General features: G+C 41.4%; 1 protein-coding gene across 2 annotated transcripts in view; it reads left to right on the top strand.

The window, feature by feature from the left end:
* The first annotated feature begins 10,661 nt into the window (after nt 1–10,661).
* cnksr2a (connector enhancer of kinase suppressor of Ras 2a) overlaps nt 10,662–22,543 on the top strand; it is a 94,957-nt gene continuing 83,075 nt past the window's right edge. For both annotated transcript variants that reach the window (XM_033638205.2, XM_078162824.1), the window contains exon 1: nt 10,662–10,838. In XM_033638205.2, coding sequence (XP_033494096.2) covers nt 10,775–10,838 — 64 coding nt within the window. In that variant the 5' untranslated portion in view covers nt 10,662–10,774. The remainder of the gene's footprint in view (nt 10,839–22,543) is intronic.

The raw sequence follows: 22,543 nt of genomic DNA, 5'->3' as shown, positions 1-22,543 counted from the left end.
TGTAGAGGGGGACTGTGTGTGAGCTTGAGTCGTTGATAATAACTAGAAAAGTGCACTCAGTAGAGATCTCTGCCAGGTGTGTCTGAGAGAATGTGGGCGGGGAACAGGGAATGCAGGGCAGGCTGTACGGCGTGTGTATACATGACAGTCGTGGAATGAAGGGAAACAAGATTCCAAACTGAAGCAGTTGTTGATCACTCAGTTTAGAGTTATCAATTAACCTAGTCCCCAATCTGTATGTCTTTGGACTGTGGGAGGAAGCTGGAGTGCCCGGAGAGAACCCATGCTGACACAGGGAGAACATGCAAACTCCGCACAGAAGGGCTCCCAGACCCGGGATCGAACCAGCAACCCTCTTGCTGTGAGGCGACAGTGCTAACCACCACATCACCGTGCCGCCTCAAGTCAGCAGTCAGTGATGGCATAATCTTTGTAAACAGATCTCTGCATATGAATGCTGAATCTGTAGGCAATGGGAAAGGATTTGGTGTCAGAAGCACTCTGGTTTGAATTTGTACTCTGAATAGTATTGATAAATCAGGTCTGAGTGACAGGTATACAGTCCGTTTGGAGAGGCGAAGCACACTGGCCAAAATACCACCAGCTCGAGTCCGATGACAATTTAGTTTTATATTAGCTTTTTTTAAATCTGCATTAATATGCAGCTGAAATGACTGGTGCTTGGAAGAGGAAGCCTTGGCCCAGAAATTGACTGGCTACATCAGAACCTCTGAAATATTGGCCATTATGCCTATAGGCTTATTGAATTCAGACCAATAGCTGATGGGTCCTGAGATTGATGACAATATAAATCAGAGCAGTCAATAAAATAGGTTGTTCAAAAGCTGTGAATCGGCATACAGTCATAAATGTGCACAAAACCTAATAGGCTGATGGGTCCAATAGTATGCGTGATCTGCTGCAGACAGACAGATATACGTATGCACCCACACACAACCAAGTGCATGATCCCCTCCATAGGCATGTTCAGTTGGGAAATGGCGTGCACTGCTTTGCTAGCTTTTGAGTCGAAACATGATGTGAAACAAACTCTGCTACAAGACCTGCTTTCAAAAGTACAAGTAAAAGTTGAAAAAGTTAAGTATCAATATGAAGTGCAAAAAGTACTCATTAAGTAGCTAAATGTAGCATTTCAGAATAATATATATTATTCTGACTAATATTACTGATAGATATCTTGTTATATGTATAATGTTATAATACATTATTAGTTGATTATATTTTGTATCAATATTCTGAATCTGTGAAGTAACTAAAGTGGTGAATTGAATGCAGTGGAGTAAAAAGTACAATATTTGCATCCAAAATGCAGTAACTAAGTACATTTACTCAAGTACTGTATTTAAGTACATTTTTAAGGTACTTGTACTTTACCTGATTTCTATTTTATGTTACTTTATGTTATCTAACCTAATATGATATATTGTTATGCTATACAGCAGCATATCAAGTAATTTAAAATTAGCTCCATCTTTATCAGCTGCAACATGAAAATTACATGTACTCTATCAATAATTGTAATCTAAAACTGAAGTTCATTCAGGAAGACAATGTTTTTCATGCTCAGGCTTTAAGTTTCTTTCTCACCCTGCCATTCACTCCTTGCATATGCTCACTCACTGTCTCTAGGTGTCCTTGTCTGGGTCTGTCAATGGGGTCATCAGCTGTTTTCAGCTGGTTCACAATCAAATAACAGCACAGCCACACACCTTCTCTGTCAGCCTATCACGTTACTGCTCCTCATTTTAAATATGGTTCTTTCTCTGCCATAGCTCTTTCTTGCTGCTGTCATGCGCGCCCTCCACCTCCCCATCACCACCTAATCTTTACGGATTCATCAGCCTCAGAGTCATCAGCCACCACCACCACCACCAGTATCTGGACTCCATGGACTCTTTTTTACTTCAACAGCTTGAAAGGGTTTTAAAAGCCAGAAATTTGAGCACATAGGCCATTAAGTCTTTGTGTAGTAATTTTTTGTTACTTTAAAATGTAGATATACAGTATTATGGTCTGTTAGTGCAATAACTACAAAGAATCTACCCTGATGTAATATGTCCAAAAATTCACTCATTCAAAAACAATAGTGGTGTCACTCTCTGCATGACTGATTGATGTCACGCAACAATGACTTAACATCTTGGTTAAAAAAACAGAAGGCTTGGAAAACACACTATTACACAATCCATTACACAATTAGAGAATTTTTTTGGTTTAGCTGGAATCTGGTGCTGTTTTTTTTTTTTTTTTAGATATCCTCATTACTTTCTCTTTGCTCTGTGATTTTGGTTGCATATTAATGTAAATATCTAATATGTATCTAATGATTTTAGTATCTATGAATAATGTGCAGCACTTAACATGTGTTGTTATAAGTGGTCATTTTGTATGCACAGAAGAAGACAAGCCAGAGGTTTATGAAGAAATAAACTGTAATTTATTAAGAGACTCTGTCACCTCAAAGTGAGAACATTATGTTTTATGATTGGAAGTACAGGAGGCCTGTAGCCTCTAATCCCCTTTTCACTTCCCCATCCACAGTTTGTTAAGACCATCTTTATGAACAGTGACTGTAAACACAGCAATACAAGCACCCCACAGAAAGGAACTGATTACAGAATTCTTTCATTTAACTGTATGCACTGTATGTCCAGTATAGATATCGTTGAGTGGGAGGTGAGGAGGTCGTCATTTCTGCATTTGGCTCCTTCTTCCTTTTTTTTTCTTTTTTTCTTTCGCTAAGCTAACGCTAACCAGCTGCTAGCTGTAATCTTCTCATCTACACTTAGGGTTTCTTTAAGGATTAAACAAATGGGATATATTTGAAAAGTTAAGTAGATGAAACATTTACGTTTTTACACTTTGGTTTTTGTACGGATTGAACAAATTAGATATACCATATCAATTTGTGAGCTTTGGAGGTGCTGGAAGTTGGATTTTGTTACCTTTGGACAGAGCCAGACTGGCTGATTACCCCAGCTTTTCGTCTTTGTTCTAAACTCACCAGCTCCTAGCTGTAGCGTCATATTTAGAATACAAACACGTGAGTGGTATTAGTCTTGTCATCCAACTCACAGGAAAAAACGCAAATAAGCGTAATTACCAAAATGCTGAACAATTGTTCAAAGTAGTTTTGGTTGCTTAAAGTGACAATGCTTTTGTGCTGGAGTTTTGGAGGTACAGCAGCTTAAAATGTTAACCCCATTCTCAGTTTTTGGAGTCTACAGTCATGCCAGTGTATAAATTTACCCAGATCTTCAGATTTACTGGCCCATAGAGCAAGCGCACCAGACACTTCTGCTGACCAAGCCAGCTAAATTTGGGTTTAGCACTCTTTGAACTAGAATGGGGATAAAAAGTTCTGATCATGAAAAGACTCATTTTCTGGGGGTTATGACCGCTGATGTTTCTTTCAGAATGTAGATTTATTGTAAAAGGTCTTTTTTGGCCCAACAGCCTCACATGATGGACACAGAAGTTGTAGTTTTAGGGTTTGGCCACTCTAACACTATTCCTAGGGGCTTAGGATGTGCTTTGAGCATGGACTGTATAAAATAATGGATGTAGCTACTGTGGCATCACTCACTGTAGACTCACCTTGAGTTGAGCATTTTAGCAGATGCCACCAGAAGTGACCATATTTGGATGAGATGGTTGAGCTGTGGAGGAGAGAAGAGTGGATCTGGCTATTAGCCTGTAGCAACGTCAAGCAGCCCCACCTTTAAATATGCATCATTTCTAGTTAGAGTTATATAAAAATCCCTTCCTCATACAGTTGACATGAATGTCAAAATTAGCTGTGGAAGCCAAAACCATTTTTTTGTGCCAGGCTATAAATGTGTTTATTTCTGCTGTAAAGTTGGGGTCTGTGGAGATTGACTCGGTTTTGGAACCAGCCTCAAGTGGCCATTAGCGGAACTGCAGTTTTTGGCACTTGTACCTTGAGTTCCTCTCGCAGCCCTGGAGGTTGCTGCTTTGCTTTGAGCTAAACTGCTAGCTATAGCATGCTAAGTATGATGATTACCCCGTTAACCCTGTTTACTGGGTTTGCATACTAACAACTAGGATTAAACACAAATTACAGCTGAGAAAATTATTTTGGGAATTAGAGTCAATTATATTGCAGATAAACAACAAATCAAAATTGGTACCAGCTTTCATGGTGATCTATCCAACAGTTATTGAGACATGTGACTAAAAAAAAATAAAGAAGAAAAACATAACAATAATTAAATGATTAATGTCCAGCCATTACTTAGAAAAAAATGTCAATGCTTTTATTTCCAGCTGATTTTTTTCCTCACCCCAGAAAACTCACAGGTAACAAAAAAATAAATAAATAAATAAAAAGTAAAACAAATACTAAAATATATTAGTTCTCAGGTCTCTGCAGTGGCTTCCAATGTGTCACAGATTTTGAAGTGCTATTTCTCCCCATATGACCAACATGAGCGGCACTTGTCACCAGCAGAGGTCTCTATCGGGAAAGGAAACGGTAGTCGTCTTTACTTTGGTCACTGCTTCACAGCCTCTATACTGGCTGTGCATACATCCACCTACAGAGGAGATGACGCTGCAGTGAATCAAATCAAAAGATCTGATTTTATCCTCAGTGCGTGTATCTTTTTCCTTTGTCATAACTAAACTGTGTGTGTGCACTGCACTCTTATGTAATGTGTGTATATGTGTGTAAAAAGCTTGAAAGGGAAATTGGTTCTACTTTGTAACACATACACACACACAGACACACAGACAAACACACAGGCTTGTCTTTATTGCATTGTACACACACACTCATACACACTAATATAGGGCAATGAATCTTTAATGATTTGATTAAATTGAATAATGTTCTAATCATACTTTCATTATATGATCCCACTGACTCAAATTACTACAATGTGTTAGCTTAACATCCCACTGGTAAACATTAATATGTATAAGAATTCATTAGTGTGACCAGGAACAGCTTTATTCACTAATACGGGAAACACTACAGTGTCGTACTGCAGCAAAGAAGAAACATGTTCGTTCAAAAGAGAGTTGTCATGAATTCCCCTTATGAGTTAAACAGTGCAGTGATTCTGTAAATGTTTAAAAGGGAAGTAAGATTAAAAAGAGGATGGAAACAGTAGGTTTTTTGGAGTTTAGTCAGTGAAAAGGTTTCACGTTAAAAAAAACACTATTCTCTGACTTCCTTTTTTTGCTGGTACCTCAGTACTTTTTTTATAAAAAGATTTTACTGTCTTTTGTAAGGCAAATTTTTAATGGAGGTTAAATTCCCACAAGTGGAATAAGGTGGGCCAACCCTTTAATGGTGTATTTTACCTGTGACAACCGATTTTCTGATCCAGATTTTATGTGCAAGACCAGGAGGCTTCACCCTCAGCTGCCCACTCCCTTTGGATCAGACTGCACTTTATTGTCAAATTAAAGTTCATTCATTCAAAATGTGTAACCACCCAGCCCAATTCCACTGATTAAAAATCGCCAAGTATATAATACTAGATTACAAAATTCTGAAAAAGTGAGCACTATGCTTTAAAGAAGCTGAAACCAAGATTGAGTTGCTGCGAAGTGACAGACTCTTGTTAGTATCTGAGCCAGTAGCACACACAGTCTGTGAATGCATAGCACACATCCTCTGAACCAGAGAACTAGAGAGCCACTAAAGGGCTACAAAGATACTCTATAGCAAAAGATAATGCATTGCAAGCCATGCCAATGGCACGAAATGGTATACACTTCCGTTCTCCCAAGTAGGCGTGGTTGTCTCTCCCCCGCATCCCCCCATCTTGTTTGGAAGTGTTGTAAACGTCGTGTGGATGGACGGAATCAGGTTCAAAACAGTGCAGCACTAAATACAGTACAATAATGTAATGATTAATGTTTGTTCTTTATTTTATCTCTTTTAATGTCTGATACCAGCTGAGTGAAAGGTTATGTCACTTGTTGCATGATGTCACGAGAGTGTGTTGCAAAAACAAAGACATGTTTCAAATAAAGTTAATTTTCTTCTGATTTATTCATCTGAAAAAATGCCATTTCAGTGTCAAAGGGTCAGGGCCTGTGAAAAATGGGTCCAATGTTTATTTCAGCGACTGTGGGGGCAAAGGAAATGGTCATAATTTGTACTCAAGTTCACTTTTTCCGTTGGAATGACTAGACTCTGGGCCACCGATAGTCTCCTAAAGGGGTGGGGCAGTGGCGAAACCCATGTGACACAGATGCAGGAAATGAATCCAGAGTGGGTGGTCTCGGGTTATCAACAGTCTCTGGTGGCGACAGCCTCTAACAGCAGCTCACGTTAGCAAAGCACAATAAATGTCAGCAGGTACGTTAGTGGTGGCTGTATATCTTGTGACTGTGGCATTTAACAGATGTTTATTCATGTATTTATTAAACTGAAAGAGCTAAGAGAGCTTGTGGGACGTAGCAAACTTGCCACTCACACACAAGGTGAAACAATCGATACTGTTGCATTGCACTCTAAGTCAACATTTGTAGTAACACAGTATTTCCTGTATAAGGTAGAAGAGGGATTATGTAAAGGATGGCTCCAGTGCACCATTACTTTAGGCCTGTCCAAAAAATCCTGGACACAGAAACAGTGGAAAAACAGTACTTGTGCCTTGGAGGGGCATGAAACTCTGTTGGTATGCTCAAATGAGCCATTCAGATGTTTTAAGAGGACCTACTGTGCTCATTTTTGGGTTTATTATGAATGTACTTTTGAGTTTCTCAGAGCACATGTTGAAATCAACATCATGAAACCAAGATCATGTTCCCTGACATTAGCATGTAGCTACATGTAGCAGTGTAATGTAAACACTTGGAGTAGCGTGTCTGGAGCAGCTGACCCTATAAAGAAATGTGGTGACCACATGAAGAAATCTATTCTGAGCTGATGTAATCTTGTTCCAAAGAAGTAAAAATGTTGGAAACAGAGTCTTAAGAATGGTCTGATGATGGTCTGAAACCTGACTGAGATTACTTTTACATACATTTACCTAATTTCGTGAAACTTTGGTCATGTTAAATTTTAACATCTATTATCGTAACATATATACGACAGAAAATTAGGAAAAGTACAATAGATCCCCTTTAAAGTGTTAATAATGTTAATGATGTAGTACATAAATGTAATTTTAAGTGGCTGTAACTGATATTTTTAATCAGCTTAATCTGCAGCTGGCCTCGTTGTTCTAGAGCTTTATAGCAAGTTTCAGCCCTTTGTTTAGAAGTCCAGCCTATAAATTACTCCCTGTTTTGGTGTACTCTCTGTTCTAATAGCATAATTTTCACATGCAGCTGGCAGCTGGACACTACCTGCTCAGCACCAAACAGCAGACAGGCAGAGATAGAGACTAGCTGGTGGACATAGTGGAGCCTTTAGCAGCTAAAGGGCCTAGTATTTCCCTCAGGAGTTGGTGGAGACCAAAACAGAGCTAACAGATAAAAGATAAAGGCTCGGATGATTCCAGTTGCCTCTCTGTCAGCTCTACTAAATTTGTGCTGTATTTAGGCTAAATTAGGCTCTTAAGTCTGTTTTGCAAGTCTTGATGGTGCTTTTTGTGGTTGGCTTTGGATGGTGGTGGTGTGTGGCTGCAGGTCATTCAGTGGGATGAGGAAATCAACTCACCAGTCTCTAAAACTCTGCCAACTTCCAGCTAGCTAACTGCTAGCTAGCCAGGTAGATGTTTTCAGATGTAAACATCAGTAAACATCGAGGAAAGATGGAGACGGATTGGCACCAGCTGAACAAGCATCTGAACAACCTCTGCACCACATCGGTTGGGATATCAGGAACTGTAATATCCTTTGATTCACTAATACTTGGCTAAATCCTGGACAGCGCCATCTAGCCAGGGTTCTCTTTTTCTATATGCCGATCTGACAGAGCAGAGGACTATGGTGAGACGACAGGAACATGAGGTGCTGTCAAGGTCCTACCGTGGATCACTGTTGTACACCGTTCAGAGGTGGCTGCAATGTTGCGCTGCCCCTGTTTGAGAGGAGCGATCATGCTGCCGTCTTGTTGGTCTTGTTATGACATTTAAATCACTCCACAGCCAGAAACTATGGATTACCAGAACCATCTGGAAACATGGGTGACTGTGAAGCAGCAGCCAAGGATGTATGAAGACACAATAAAAGGACTAAATTACAGTGCAAAAGTTAAAGTGCTGATGGAATCACATTTCACTGGAATTGTACCATATATAATTCCATGTAACAATAAATGATTGATTGATTGATTGATTGATTGATTGACTGATCGATTGGTCAGTCGGTTGGTCGGTCGGTTGGTTGATTGTAAAGAGTGCAAATACTGGGCTCTCATTCATCAGGTGGCCAGAAATATAATGTTGCTCTGAAACAACACATCCTCATACCTTAACATAAGAGTAAGTTGTTTGCCAATGGCTCTAAAAATGACATATATGACTGCTGGAAAGTACCAGAGTCAGGTGCATGTACTAATGATCACAATTCCAAACAAGTGGTTCATGTTGTGAAATGGTCACACTTACACACTGTGATGTTTAGGCAACAAAACTATTTGGTTAAGTTCAAAATACAACATAGTTTGGGTTTAAATAAGTGTGTTCATTATGTAATTTAAGTAACATATTTGAGTTACCTTATGTTATGTATGTGACATTAGTTAAATATGGTATGAACAGTGGTCTCCTGGGGAAAGTCTTGTGTTTGTTTGACCAATCCACCCTGACCACATCCCTATGTGGACTTTCTCGCTCTTTATACTTGCTGACCTGGTTAACTTCTTTGACATAATGACTATGGCCACTAGAGGCCGCTGCCTAACAAATCACAGAAATATAGGTCATAATAAGCTGCTTGTATGGATGGTCTCACTCCAAAGTCGTCGAAATCCGGTGCTTGGGCAGTGACTTGCTGCATCAGACACCAACGAAAAAATGCCAGCATGATACGTGGCTGGTTGCCATTATAGTGTAATGGCGCCAGGGGGAAATGTGCGGCTAATAAGCGGACCTGGCAACCCTGCTTGTCCTCCTCATATTTCTTCCGTCCTCCTGCGTGCTGACGTGGGACATATCCCGCATCTCATTGGCTGATGCTCTTTGTCAGTCATGTCAGACTGCTCCAGTTTTCTAGCATGCCAGATATCCAGTCCCAGTCTCAGATGAGGGGGCAACTTGCTCGTAGGCTTGTTCACACATGAGGACTCGTCATGGCAGACATCTGCCGACTCACCTCCGACACAAGGTGGCTCTCAAGATCCTCTGCGACGTCAAAATCGGGGTGAAAATCCTGTAATGTGAACGAGGCTTAACAGGCAGGAGTTGACATGGTATCCCAGAATGTCAACAACCAACGCACCCAGGGTACCTTGCACACTGTATGTGGAAGTAGAAAGTCCATGACCAAACACTGATATGTGACGAGGTTGGAGTGAGAAACTTTTGTTCTGCACTTGCAGAGTGCGAGAGTCTCATGTGGCCGGTTTTCACCTGTTGTGCACATCTGACAATTTCTAAATTGATAACTTTTCGATACACTGCCCTCTTCATTTTGGGAGAACGCTGGCAAACATTTCTTTGCTGCACAGGGTATAAAAGATCCAAACATTTCCTCGTCACGATTCCTCGTCATGATTCTGTGTCAGCCGAGTCTTTTGGGAAGCATAATAGAGTTTTTAATGAGCAACTGTTTGCATATCAACTTAATGATAGGACAGCCTTGTCCTGCCCCTGAGTGGCCAAAAGAAAACTCAGGTAACCAGCTTGAAGGAGAAGGTTGTACTGTGTGAACACAGGTGTAAATTAACTCACTAACTGGGCGTTACTGAAATCAACCAATTATCATTAAGACAGAGAGAAAGAAAAAGACAGTAATGGTTTGAGGGCACAGAGAAATGATCCTATGAGTGGAGGTGGAGAGGATGGCTGAGGATTCATTAAGTTTCATCAGCAGCAGAAGCGCAAAGTGTGTAGGTGCCCCGTGTTTCCTGTCTTCCTGTCCCCAGACGTGTACACACACACACACACACACACACACACACACACACTGAAGCTCTTTCACACTCTCACAGGGCCTGCCTAAACATCTTGTGAGAATATCTTTTCCCCATCAAATCTACATGATCCTATCGCTCCAGTGGGAAATACACTGATATGCGCGCGGAGCCACCCACGGGGCGCGTGCACGGTTTAATCATATCTGGAGAGAGAGAGAGGGATAGAGAGAGAGAGAGAGAGAGGGAGGGAGAGCGAGAGAGAGATGCTGTCGGGTGTTGAGTCCAGTGTGACTTATCTTATCGGACCGGCTGCGCACACACCTACACACACTCCTCTCCATCTCTGTCACACACACATACACACACACACACACACATACGTACACCGGGAGGACCGGACTGGCGCACTGGGAAGAAGGGAGGGAAGAGAGGGGAAAGAACCACATGTCAGACCGGATCGAGCAGGGGAATGTACCGGATTCCGCTGCGCACACTGTCCCGCACTGAGGGCTGCGCTGCGTTAACGGGACACGACACCGGGCTGAGCCAGGGGCGGCAGGACCGGACCGGGATAGTGTAAAGAGAAGGAGTCACCTGGCTGCGGAGGGAGGGGAAGAAGGGAGGAAGGGAGGGCGGGAGGGTCGGGGTGGGGGGGAGCTGTGCCCGGCTGACAGAGCTTTGTTTTGAGCGGGGGGGGGGGGTTAACGGCACCGCTCGCGCGCAACGGAGAGTCGGCGCAAAGTTTCCTCGATGGCGCTGGTGATGGAGCCGGTGAGCAAATGGAGCACGAGCCAGGTGGTGGACTGGATGAAAGGTAGGCAATGGCAACACACACACACACACACACACACACACACACACACACACACACACACAGAGATGTCCTATGCAAATGGCCAATTCATAGTCAAAAGCCCTCATAAATGACACACCTGGATGGAGATCAGGTAACACACACACACACACACACACACACACACACACACAGACATACATCATGACTGATGAACAGTAATGCAGGGGAGACAGAGGCTGGCAAGATGTTATGTTGCGTGGGAGGTGTGTGTGTGTCAGTGTGTGTTTCCATGCATCATACTGGCACCTGATGATCAGCGGATGATGATGTAATGTGTGAGTGACAGGAGGAAAGCCAGCCAAACTTCACTGCTCAGAGCAGGGGTGGGTTTATAAAGTTTTGAATGGGGGTGGGGGTGGGGTGCACATTTGGGAAATGAATAAGAATGTATTGAGATTTAAACCCCCGGGGGCTTGTAACTCAAAGTGGCATACAGCCATGGCCAGATTAACAATGACCCCTGGACACAGACATGTAATGACCCCTCCCCCCACCCCACCCTCCTACATAGGATTAAGACACCCAGGCTAAGAGGGACACAAAACGATTTTGTGTCTCATTAGGGTGATGCACCCTTGTGGCTGTTTTCGTCCTCTTTGTAGTAGTTTTGCACCATTTTCTGTCTCTTTGCAGTCATTTTGTGTCTCTGTGATGTTTTTTGGGGTGGCGGATAGGCCTCAGATGGGAGGTGTATGCTAACTCAATTGATAATTTGCTCAGTCCCACCCCTCGAAGATGCATTACAGGAGAAGTGACAGGAAATGGAAAAACTTGGTTGGCGGATGTCTGGGCCCTGGTGGCACGGGGAAAATCAAACACTATAATGCAGTGTGAGCTCCATGCAGCTTGACCAACCATCAACGGCTAACAGCAACGGGGCGGGGCAGGGCTTAAGTGAAGGGTCGATTAATTCATCACAATATTAATATCAATGAAATTAAGTCCACTTAAACACATAACATGGCTTAACAGCAAGAACATTAGGTTTACACATTTTTATTTACTTTTGAACCTAAGCTTACCAATATTGGTCTTGTAGAGCCAGGAGAAGTTTCTCCTCTCTAACAGCCAGGACAGATCAAAGTGGATCTTTCTGTGACTTTTTGGGTTGCAGTTGTACCAAGAGGAGAGCTGCTCCTGCTCTGGTCAGGACTAGCTTCCCTCCCATCAGCTGCAGAGTTGCTAGCATACTCACCACTGATTCAGGTTTGCCAGTGCCTTTCAAATAACACAGATACGTCGGTTTGATTTTCAGACGTTTGGTCCATCTTTGTAAAATAAAGATGAACGACATGACAGCTTCTCAAAATTAAAACCAAAACATCTGGATTGCCCGCTGCTGGCTGGCTGCAGTATGGGTCATAAATCCTGCTCCCTCCTCATTAATAGATAGCACATGGGCCAAACTAAAATCTCAGAAATCTCAAAGTACACGTGAAATACATTTTTTCCCAAAGATGGTTCCTGCCCTTTTAGGTAGTTCTTGTAATGCTAATATATGTTCAAGTGCTCATTTTTCTGATAAGCTCAGTTTTAATTAGTCTGATGAGTTTGAGCTCATGATTGACAGCTGCGTGTGCTAATTTGTGTGCTCAAGATCAATGGTGCTGCTCAACATTGGTCGGGTGTTGGGAACTTAATACCGTGGAGATATCGAATGACATCACCTGCACAAGATGGCAGCAACCGTATCTGAGATATTTTGGCTTCAGTTTTGTACAGTAGGAGGAAGTGGAGACGAGTTGTCCATCTTTATATACACTCAGTGACTGTGTTTACAAGGTCTTTAGTATCCCGGTTTTGAGCATATCTGGGATATGATGTTTACATGGAACACAGAGAAACCCGGTTATTCATATCCCTGTATACATGATAAATACCAGTAACCCGTTTTCTGATCACTGCATCCTATCTGCGCAGGCGTGTGTTTCGTCTTTTACGTCTTTTGTTTACAACAGATTGAGCGGGAAATGTGATATTTTATTATATTTAGAAGCAAGACAAAAATGAGACCTCTGTGGCTTCTAGCGGGCTTAGCGTTAGTAAATACTCACGTCGCATTACAGCTATGGCTCATCCACTTCATCTTCAGCAATGGGAGGAGAGAGCGACAACAAATATTGAATACGTCACCAACTTTTATAGGTATTTGGCTGTCACTGCCACCACGCAGTACAAGGCAACAGTGGATGAAAATATGTAGCCGTGACTGGTGGGATAGGATCGTTCTCATGGAGTTTACAGATTCAGAGTGGAGAGAAAACTTCAGAATGAGTAGGGCATCCTTCAGCCGGCTGTGTGACGTAGTTGAACCATTCATGAAACCGGGATAAGGCGTATACATGCTCCAGTATCCCGGCTTCTATCGGAGTACTCCAGGTGGCAAAACCAGGTTTCTTGAAACCGGGAAAAGGGCATAACCCGGTTTCTGAATTCGGGATATGGTGTTTACATGCACAAACACAAAAACGGGATACTTAAAAAACCCAATCAAAACCGGGATACTAAAGACCTTGTAAACACAGTCATTGATGTGGACAGGTGAAGCTCTGTTCTTGGTGAAACACAAAGAGAAGTCTGTAAAATACAGCAAAACTCAGTAAAGACTCTCACACAGAGCTGAAATGAAATTAGTGAATATAAATTATGCTTATGGACAGCGCCGCAAAAGGGCCCCCACAAACGCAAATGGCAAATGGATATTTGGTGCTATTGTTGGCACTAAAAACATTTAGAGGGAAAACACTGTATTCCTCTGGTTGAAAGAAGAGATTTTTGAGAACTAACAAAGCAGGATTGAGCTCAGTTGCCTCATCCTTTTAGACTGACAATAGTCTTAAAGATTTAAGTCCGTGTCACCTTAAGTGCTGTCAAACTGAGATTCTGGAATAAGGAAAACTATAACAGTGACAATAAAGAAAAACACATTGATTAAAAACACACAAAAAAAGAAATGAGTATTTATCCAAAATGTAATTGAGCTTTGTTTACAAGAATACTTGTAATACCTTACAGTGATCAGTCTAGAGATTATACTCATTCATAATTCAAGAGCCAGGCTGATTAGGTTTGTACCCAGGGGCCTTTGTGAACATTGAAAAACTCTTTTACACATTAAAAAGAAATGGCTGTTGCTGATACATTGTGCTTTCCAACGTCCTCGCTGCTGTTTGGCAGTGCATCTTTGTTATTCCTGAGAATAAGTGGCCAATAATGTGACGCACTCAACATTTCCTGCATTCACCACATAGGCACACTGGAGTCTGATATCATATAAGGTTCTAAAACATCAAGGATAAAAATGAGATTTGGTGTCAGTCTCTCAGGAAACAAACGTCTCTTTAGGTTCCGTGTTTTGCACCAATCATACATGCTTCGTCTTTTCATTTATCTCTAAGTACAACACACGAGTTGTTGCCAACATATTTGTAACATACTGTATGTTGGCAACAACCCATTTTTGCTCAACAGGCAGTGCCAGTATCACTCAGGCCTCCCCAAACACCACCTGCCAAGAGGGAACTGCCACAATAAAGACCAAAGCATTAATCAGATTTATTATCCAACTCTAATTTAGCTTAAATTAAGAGCCGAGTTTTAGCTGTGATGCCAACACTATCAGTACAAGTTTCATTAAAAAAGAAATATATGTCCAGTTTGGCAAAGAAAAAAGGACTGTGTGAAGGTCATGCAGAACCTTTCAAAGAGAACTGTCCAGTTTGTAAAAATTATTTTGGACTTGATTTTTGTGGCAGATGATAGTGCCGTCATGTCCTAAATTTTCCTTCCAGTTCCCAGCTGCTGGTGTTTTTAAAACTCAATGCAGCTGACAGTTCAGTTTCAAGGAAATTTATAGGATTTGGGGGCGTTATTGGGTGCTAAAACAAAATTAGGGATTGTGTCATTAAAGTTCTACTCCACCCAAGATGTCTTTTTTTAGTATTAGACACCTTCAAGCTAAAAAGGTGGTTGTAAAAAGTTAGAGCAGTTGCAGGGTTTCCAACAGTGACGTGTTTGTAAACTCAAAATGTACAAGCCAGAAAGGAGTCTTAAATTGGCTAATGGTTGTCAAAGAATTTTCTTTATTGACACAAATTTGGCAATACTACAATGACAGAATATGGGTGCTATCACCATAGGATGATTTTGATTACATTTTAAATGATATGTGTCATTATAAACTATAAGATTTTGAAACACAGCTCCTATGACATTACTGCTTTTTCAGTTGTCTGTGATTTCTCTGACATTATGAGCAAATTAGTGTTGAATTTATCACTAAATTGTAATTTACTGGGACACCACAATGATTTCAAGTATCAAGATAGTACAGAAATAAAAAATCTTTCAAATGATGCCTACACTTTTAAGTAACAATTTTTAGATATATTTGTATTAGGAGGGATTCCGACAAATTGTTTGAGCAGTAAAGACCTTTCCAAGTGGTATTATTGTTGGCGCTGCTTTTGTAAAGACAACCCAATGGCTTTCTGTTTTTCTCAGAGCCGAGCAACTACCAGCAACACAGGACAGACAACATTTAGGGCTGTCGCAGTGCTGGAATTTCCCGTCGTAGTTGAAAGTGGCTCAATAGCATGATATGGGGTATACTGCCATTTATTTGTTTTCTGTCATTTTTGTAATTTCCTATTATTATTATTATTATTATTATTATTTATTATTATTATAATTATCCTGATTTTAGTGCTTTGTAAATGAGCTTTATTGTTCGGCTATTATTAGGTATATTGTTGCTTTTTAAATGACAAAGATGCCACAGTTTTAAAACAAATTAAATACTACTACGTTCGTTGTTAAATGCAGAACACACAAGGGCAATGAGGTGCAATAAGGGCACAGCGTTTTTCAGCTGCAACACTTAAGTTGCGTCTGGTTGCGATGATACATAATATCCGTACAAGTAAGAATATCGGCACAAGGTGGAGAACTTGATCTGGATGAAGGGAATGCTAGAGCTCATAGGGAGAAACAGACCCACCTGTCTTTGGTTTAGCTTTAGTTTCTCCTTGATTGTTGTTGTTCAGTGATGTGACTGTTGGTCTTTGTTGTATTTGTCCCGCCCCTCCTTCACTGTAATTGGATGGCTGGGTAAAAAGTGACAGTGATTAATGGCTGCAATGTTTTACCCAATGATTTTTCAACTCCCAGAAAAAAACAGCAAATGTGCAGTGCTCAGTGCAGAATAGATGCTCAGCCGCTGATCATGCCGCTGGTGTTTACAGAAAGTATGTGGCGCCCCCTAAAAAAAACAAAGAAATAAAGAATTACGTGAACTTTGTGATGGTTGCTGGTCATTTACTGCAATTGGCTTGTCAATAGGGCAGTATTGCAACACTGCGGTTATCATGAAAGCCCTAGCTACATTTTGTTTTTTGCAGCTACTTCGGTTGTTCCATCGTCCGCAACTTCCTCTCCTGGGGACAGTATCTGCAAAGAACTTATACTTTTTGGTAACTGGGAATACTTACTGATAGCTACTGGGGAAAACAGAAGAGCTGTCATCTTCCTGTTTTGGTTGCACATCGTTTGCGCCATAAATTGTTCCATTATTTTCCTGGGAGATCGTACCCTGTGGCAGACAGGGCAGACAGAATTGCATTGTGAAAGAGAGGCTTATATAGAGAACGTATCTAAATGCACATAGTGTGGTTACAGCCATTACACTGTGCAATCAACATTTTTTTCATAATTGGTCAAGCAAAAATTTTGCGCTTTAAATTTGCCCTTTTGACCTTTAACAGCCTCCTCATTAGGTCAATTCCTGACATCTTTCACATATTAGAATGGAGTGCCAAGATGCATCACCATTCTTACCAGTAAACACAGCCAGATCCAAAGTCCCACCCTCCACATGAACTGAGAAAAAATGACTCATAATTATAACTAATATTAGAAATAATTGTTATTCATCATTTCTGTTTGTTGCATAAAAAGCAGGTCAGGGATTTTATTGACTCACACGCTTCAACAAATCGTGACAGAGATTTATTTACATGATGTTCTGTGTCAGTTTCGCGGAGCCTCTTCATTGGAAGGGTTATCGGTTGGTCATGTGCATATGGCGTGTGTTTATGTGTGCCCCTGTGTGTGTGTGTTTGTGTGTGTGCAGTCAGTGTGTGGGTGGATGGTGAGTTGTTCGTCTCAGACCGTCTGTGCAGAACAGCTGACAGACACACACACCCGCTCCGAACAGAAGGCTCCACCAGGGTCCTTGGACATTTGCTCCAGCATACACACACACACATACATATATACACATAACACACGTGGCATGTTTTAGTGTGGTATTCGTTCGTGCTGGGTCTCTTGGGTGTGTCTCTGGCGACAGAGGGAAACATGATCTACTATATGTGTGTGTGTATGTGTGTACAGTAACATGCACAGATCACATATGCACACAGGCGTTTGGGGCCAAAAGGTCTGCACATTGTTGATTTGGCAACAGTGCTGCTTTGGCACGTCTGGGGCTAAAACAATATGGGAGTGGTACACTTCAATAGTAATATGAGAACTTGCAGGGAATGCTGGGAATTTCGCCCCATGTCCTGTTATCATCTGTTCACACAGAAACAAAATTTTACCTCATTTCCCTTGCATGAATGTGATCGGCAGACTCGAAAACCAGCAGTGAAATTACCGTGACAGCATGCCAGCACATCTGATGACACCACAAGAGAAAGCTGCCAGAGTGATAGTCACAGCCTTTAGGATCAGACGGTTTTAGGTCTGTGGGCTTGATCCTTTTTCGAGGTGAGACATGATGAGGCTTATGAGGATTTAGTAGAGTTGAAATATTCGGCAGTTTGCATCAGAAAAGTCAGACTCTGTTGGTTGTCGCTTCAGTTGTGTGCACTGAGCAAACAAGTGGTGCGTATAGGGAATTTGGTTTGAAGTGTTTGGGCCACTTCAGGTGCATTGCCATCCATCCATTGTAATGCACATTTTCATTTTGTGCATATAAAAGCTTGAGTGAAGGTGCCGAAAATTAGAAAAAGTTTAAATGCTTAGGGGAAGTGGAAAAGTTGGTGCATTGCTTAAAGGTAAATGTGTATAATTACATTGGAACCAGATCCAGCTAAATAAATGACAATGTAACATTACCGTCATTGCACAGGCCACTGCAAGCTCTCTTCATGTCATTGTCTTTGGATGGCTTTTAACATGCTCATGTAAGCACACAGAGCTGTTACCAGAACTCTTGCAAGAGCACATAACTGTAATAGTAGTTGTAAAATTCTCTATTTCCATTGTCCAGTGAGCTCTTTATCATTATATATCCATTGTTTTCCTACATTTCAGGTTTGACTGGCGCTCTTTTTGTTATGTCATCATGTTTTACCCTCTTCTTCTGCAGTGGTATCCTGACCGGAGGCCAGTGAGTCCAGGCAGGCCTGTAAAAGTCACTCCAGCATGATACAGCTCTGGGTTAGGGCATTAACATACTGCAGCAGGCTCAGTGATAGAGCTCAGTTTTTGCAAATGCATCTATTAATGTTGCATTCAGTGATTTTCTTATTTTAATCCCTTCACTAGTTACTATCACAACACGAAACTTTCCACTGCTGGAAAGATAGTCTTGTCTTAAATCTAAGCTGACTATGCTGTAGAAGGACACAAATATTTTTGAAATTGATGCTATATGACCAAAGAAGAGAGAGAACCTCTGACTACTAGAATCCACTGCACCACACTGGACCAATAAACGCTGCAGCTGATGGCTGACGTAATCAAGCTTGTTCCTGAGAAAGGAAACACTATGGCGGCTGGCCGGTTACAAACAATGGGATTATGGTTAAGATGCTTTCAGGCTAGTTAGCTTGCTTTAGTCTGAATCAGGGACTAATTTTGTTACAAAGTTACAACAGACCAGATCAAATGCCTTGCGCAGAAAGCTGCTCTTGATTGGTCAGAATTTCCATGCCTGAAAAATGCAGGAAGTAAACAAAACGTCGAAGAAGAGTACATTTGCAAGATAAATACAATGCTTTCTAATAGGGATCCTCGGATCGGGTATCGCCACCGATCATATTATTTTTACAAAATCGGAATCGGTAATAAAAGATCGGAGGAATCAAAACAACAAAAATGGCCAAGTTTTTCATCTATATTGCTCATTGTTGCCTCCGCTTTCCAATGTATTGTAACCGAGTGTCCTGGGTTCGCCTAACTGCATGCAGCTAATGAACAATAAACAGAAAAGGAGTTGAGACAACAGGTTCAGCGGCCACCGCTTCTCTCTATATTCCGAGCAACACAGCCACACCTAACGGTGGAACCTCGCCTACCACAGCCCTACGGCAACTCTGGAGGGACAATTTGTTTACAATTCAGAATTTGTTTACATTTTGTGCTGCTGAACCACCAGTAAGCTTTGGATACTATTTGAATGAAAAACAAACCTTATGGGACAACTTGGATGCAGTCTTTTTTTTTCTTTTTTAATGCTTTGCAAAGTATCGGATCGGACTCGGTATTGGACTCGGTTTCAAAATAAAGGACTCAGTATCAGATCGGATGCAAAAAAAATGTGATCGGGACATCCCTACTGATCTTAGCGCTGGTCATCGTGTACTATATTGCTTGTATTGTCCATTTTAGTCAAACCATACAGTTTGAAAACGAGGTGCGGCTCCAACTAGAAAACAATGTTTTGATGCATTGGATGCGCCAAATGTACAAATTAAGGCAGTACAGGAGAAGGCACGCATTAATAATCCTCCGGGACTGTAACATGCTCATGTTTAACCCAAACAATGTGTAATGTGACTGCAGTTGGAACACGTTCTCACCACAAACGAACAGCACCAGAGTTCGTCTGTAACCGGACCGAGACCACCTCTTCAAGAAGGTCTCAGTCCGGTTGTTTTGGTGCGCACCTGAGCAATTGCTGTGTTCACACCTGCCCAGATGAACCGCACTTAGGGGGTAAACAAACTAAAGACAATTCTAAAGACACTTTAGGAGAGAAATTGGCAATACAGTAACAGTATCTTGGTTTATGTTTGATCAGCATTGCATAGTTTTATCGTTTGGTCAGAGATTGGTCTGAGTTTGAGATACCTTGCCTCTCGCTGGGCAAGGTATCCCTTTAACAGGCAGAATTATTGAGAGTCGAGGTAAGAGGTTTTAAAAGCCTTCTTATTGGAAACGCACATTTATGTAATAATACTGTATTGATATTTAAATAGTTTGGTACAAATTCACATTTATTTCCATTTTTGCCTGGGACCTGTTAGCTTCAGCCTTTGCGGTTAAGCTAGCTTTTGTCCATGCAAACGTGCATTACTTAAAAATTTACAGAGAACAGACTAAATCAAAATTGTATTCTCCTTTGAGCTTTGTGTTAAGTGTCTGCTAACTTCTGAGGGATATATTTGGCTTTTTAGCTGCTTAATGCTTCTCTATGTTTACCAGCTAGTTGCTAACGGTCGCTGTGTCTGTGGGAACTGCCCATTGGTTCGACAGCACATTGGTTCGACAGCCCATTGGTTCGACAGCCCATTGGTTCGACATCCCATTGTTCTGACCATATTAAACTCATTGTTTTGAAGTCCGTTCCGAAATCATCATGACGCCCTGTGGTTAAGGTCTGGTTAGGTTTAGGCACAAAAACCACTTGGTTAGGGTCAGGAAAAGATCATGGTGTGGGTTAAAATGAAAAAGAAAGTGGCAAACACATAAGCCGTGAGCCTGCTCCGCCTCAAGCCAGTCGCGGCGCACCATACACCCGCCGTGAGCCGTTCAGCACCGCGGACAGTCGGACTAATGGGATGTCGAACCAATGGGCTGTCGAACCAATGACATGGACCCGTGTCTTTCTGGTGCTAAGCAGCTAGCACACAGTGAGTTTAAGATTTTTTTGAGAACATCTGCCTGCTGCAGCTGGACACAAGGTTAATGATAACAGCTTATTAAATGCTCTATGGATATAACTATAACTATATGGACTAACTTTAACTTCTAGGTAGAAAAAACTCACATCACGTAGGCCTACATAAAATCAAACAGCACTGAGCTAACGCTGGCTCAACTGATTAGGTTTTAGCCACTTCAAAAAGGCCCCCCTAAAAAAGTTAATATTAGTTTTTAAATGTATGTTATATTTAGAATATTTTCACCACTTTACCTTATTGTCAGACAGCCTTATCTGACAGGGAGCTGAAGCCTTTATCTCAAGCCACCAGACTCTTTTGACGTTGGCGGAGTTGCAGGTGGAGTTGCTGGTCTGACGCTGTTGTTATTAAGCTATCGCGGCAGGTAAAGCAGTGAAAATATTCCAAATATACTGAACACTTAAACCGATATGGATTTTTTAGCTGGCTAAATCATGTTTTGCTGCAGCCTTGGTCCACATGCTGCTAGATTTAGTTAATCAAAGATGTTAGCAAAGCAACACAGTAGGCTACATTAAATAAGCACAGCAGAAACGTCATATACGTCAGACCACTGTGTTCAACCATGTATCTCAAAATGTTTTTGTTAAGGCTGAAAATGACATAACTAGTAGCCTAATATGAAGCGTGGACTGGTAGCTGGAGAGGTGCCAGCACACCTCCTGGGCACTGCCGAAGTGCCCTTGAGCAAGGCACCGAACTCCCCCAACCACTCGGGGCGCCTGTCCATGGCACCCCTCTCACTCTGACATCTCTCCACTTTGTGCATGTGTAGGTCCTGTTTGTGCATGTGTATGTCTTTCGGACCTGTGTGTTAATGACAACAGGGTCAAAAAATTGAATTTCCCCTCAGGGGGATTAATAAAGTATATAAAATAATAAAAAAAAAAATTAACCTAAAAAGTGTGGTGAGCAAAAAAGAAAATAATCTGTTTGTTGTTGCTATTTCCCTCCCAAAAACTGAGAAAATAATAAAATATATATACTGCATATTTGCCATTGCAGGGTTAAAACATTTGCTATAACAATCTGGTTTGTGCTGTCTAAAAATGCATTCCTTTGTATTCCTAAAACACAAGTTCACTCCATTTTAACTGGGCTATAGTGTTTCACAAACTTACCTCCAAAAAATCACCTGCATTTTAATGTTTTTGCCCATTGCAAACATTTTGTACTCATGACTTTGCTTGAAAATTTAATGGGCATTTTTCCAGTTGTAAATAACAGATGGTAACAGAGATTTATGTGCACCTGGATATAATCCTGCCTGACACATATTGGTGTTCTGTTTATTGACTAATGCAAATTTCCAAGGAGAAAAACTCAAGTGACCATTTCTTCGATTTAGCATTGCCTGGAGAATTCGTCTTGCCTTGACTGCCTCCTTCCACCGACTTTTTTTTTTCTTTTTTTTCTAGCTTGCCTAATTATATTGGAAAAAGACTGATGTGACAGGCGGCCATGTTGAGCTCCACCAGAAAAGTAAGGAGAACAACACTTACAGTAAACAACAGCGTTTAGATTTAGGAACTGGAGGAAAATACAGACAAAAGCCCAAAAAAGTTATTAATGGAGGAATCAAATTTACTTGGTTTATTTCCCTCACGCAAAATCACCCCAGACGGCACTGGGATTTAAACTGGCAACCTTCTGGTCATAAACGCACTTCTAATAGCCGCAGGGGTTCTAACACTGTGCATTTACAAATCCCAGGAACACAGTGAATGCTCATCTACCTTTTTATTGTTA

This window comes from Epinephelus lanceolatus, chromosome 20 (assembly GCF_041903045.1).
Source record: "Epinephelus lanceolatus isolate andai-2023 chromosome 20, ASM4190304v1, whole genome shotgun sequence".
NCBI classification, from domain to species: domain Eukaryota; kingdom Metazoa; phylum Chordata; class Actinopteri; order Perciformes; family Serranidae; genus Epinephelus; species Epinephelus lanceolatus.
This window is presented reverse-complemented; position numbering and strand designations above follow the sequence as displayed.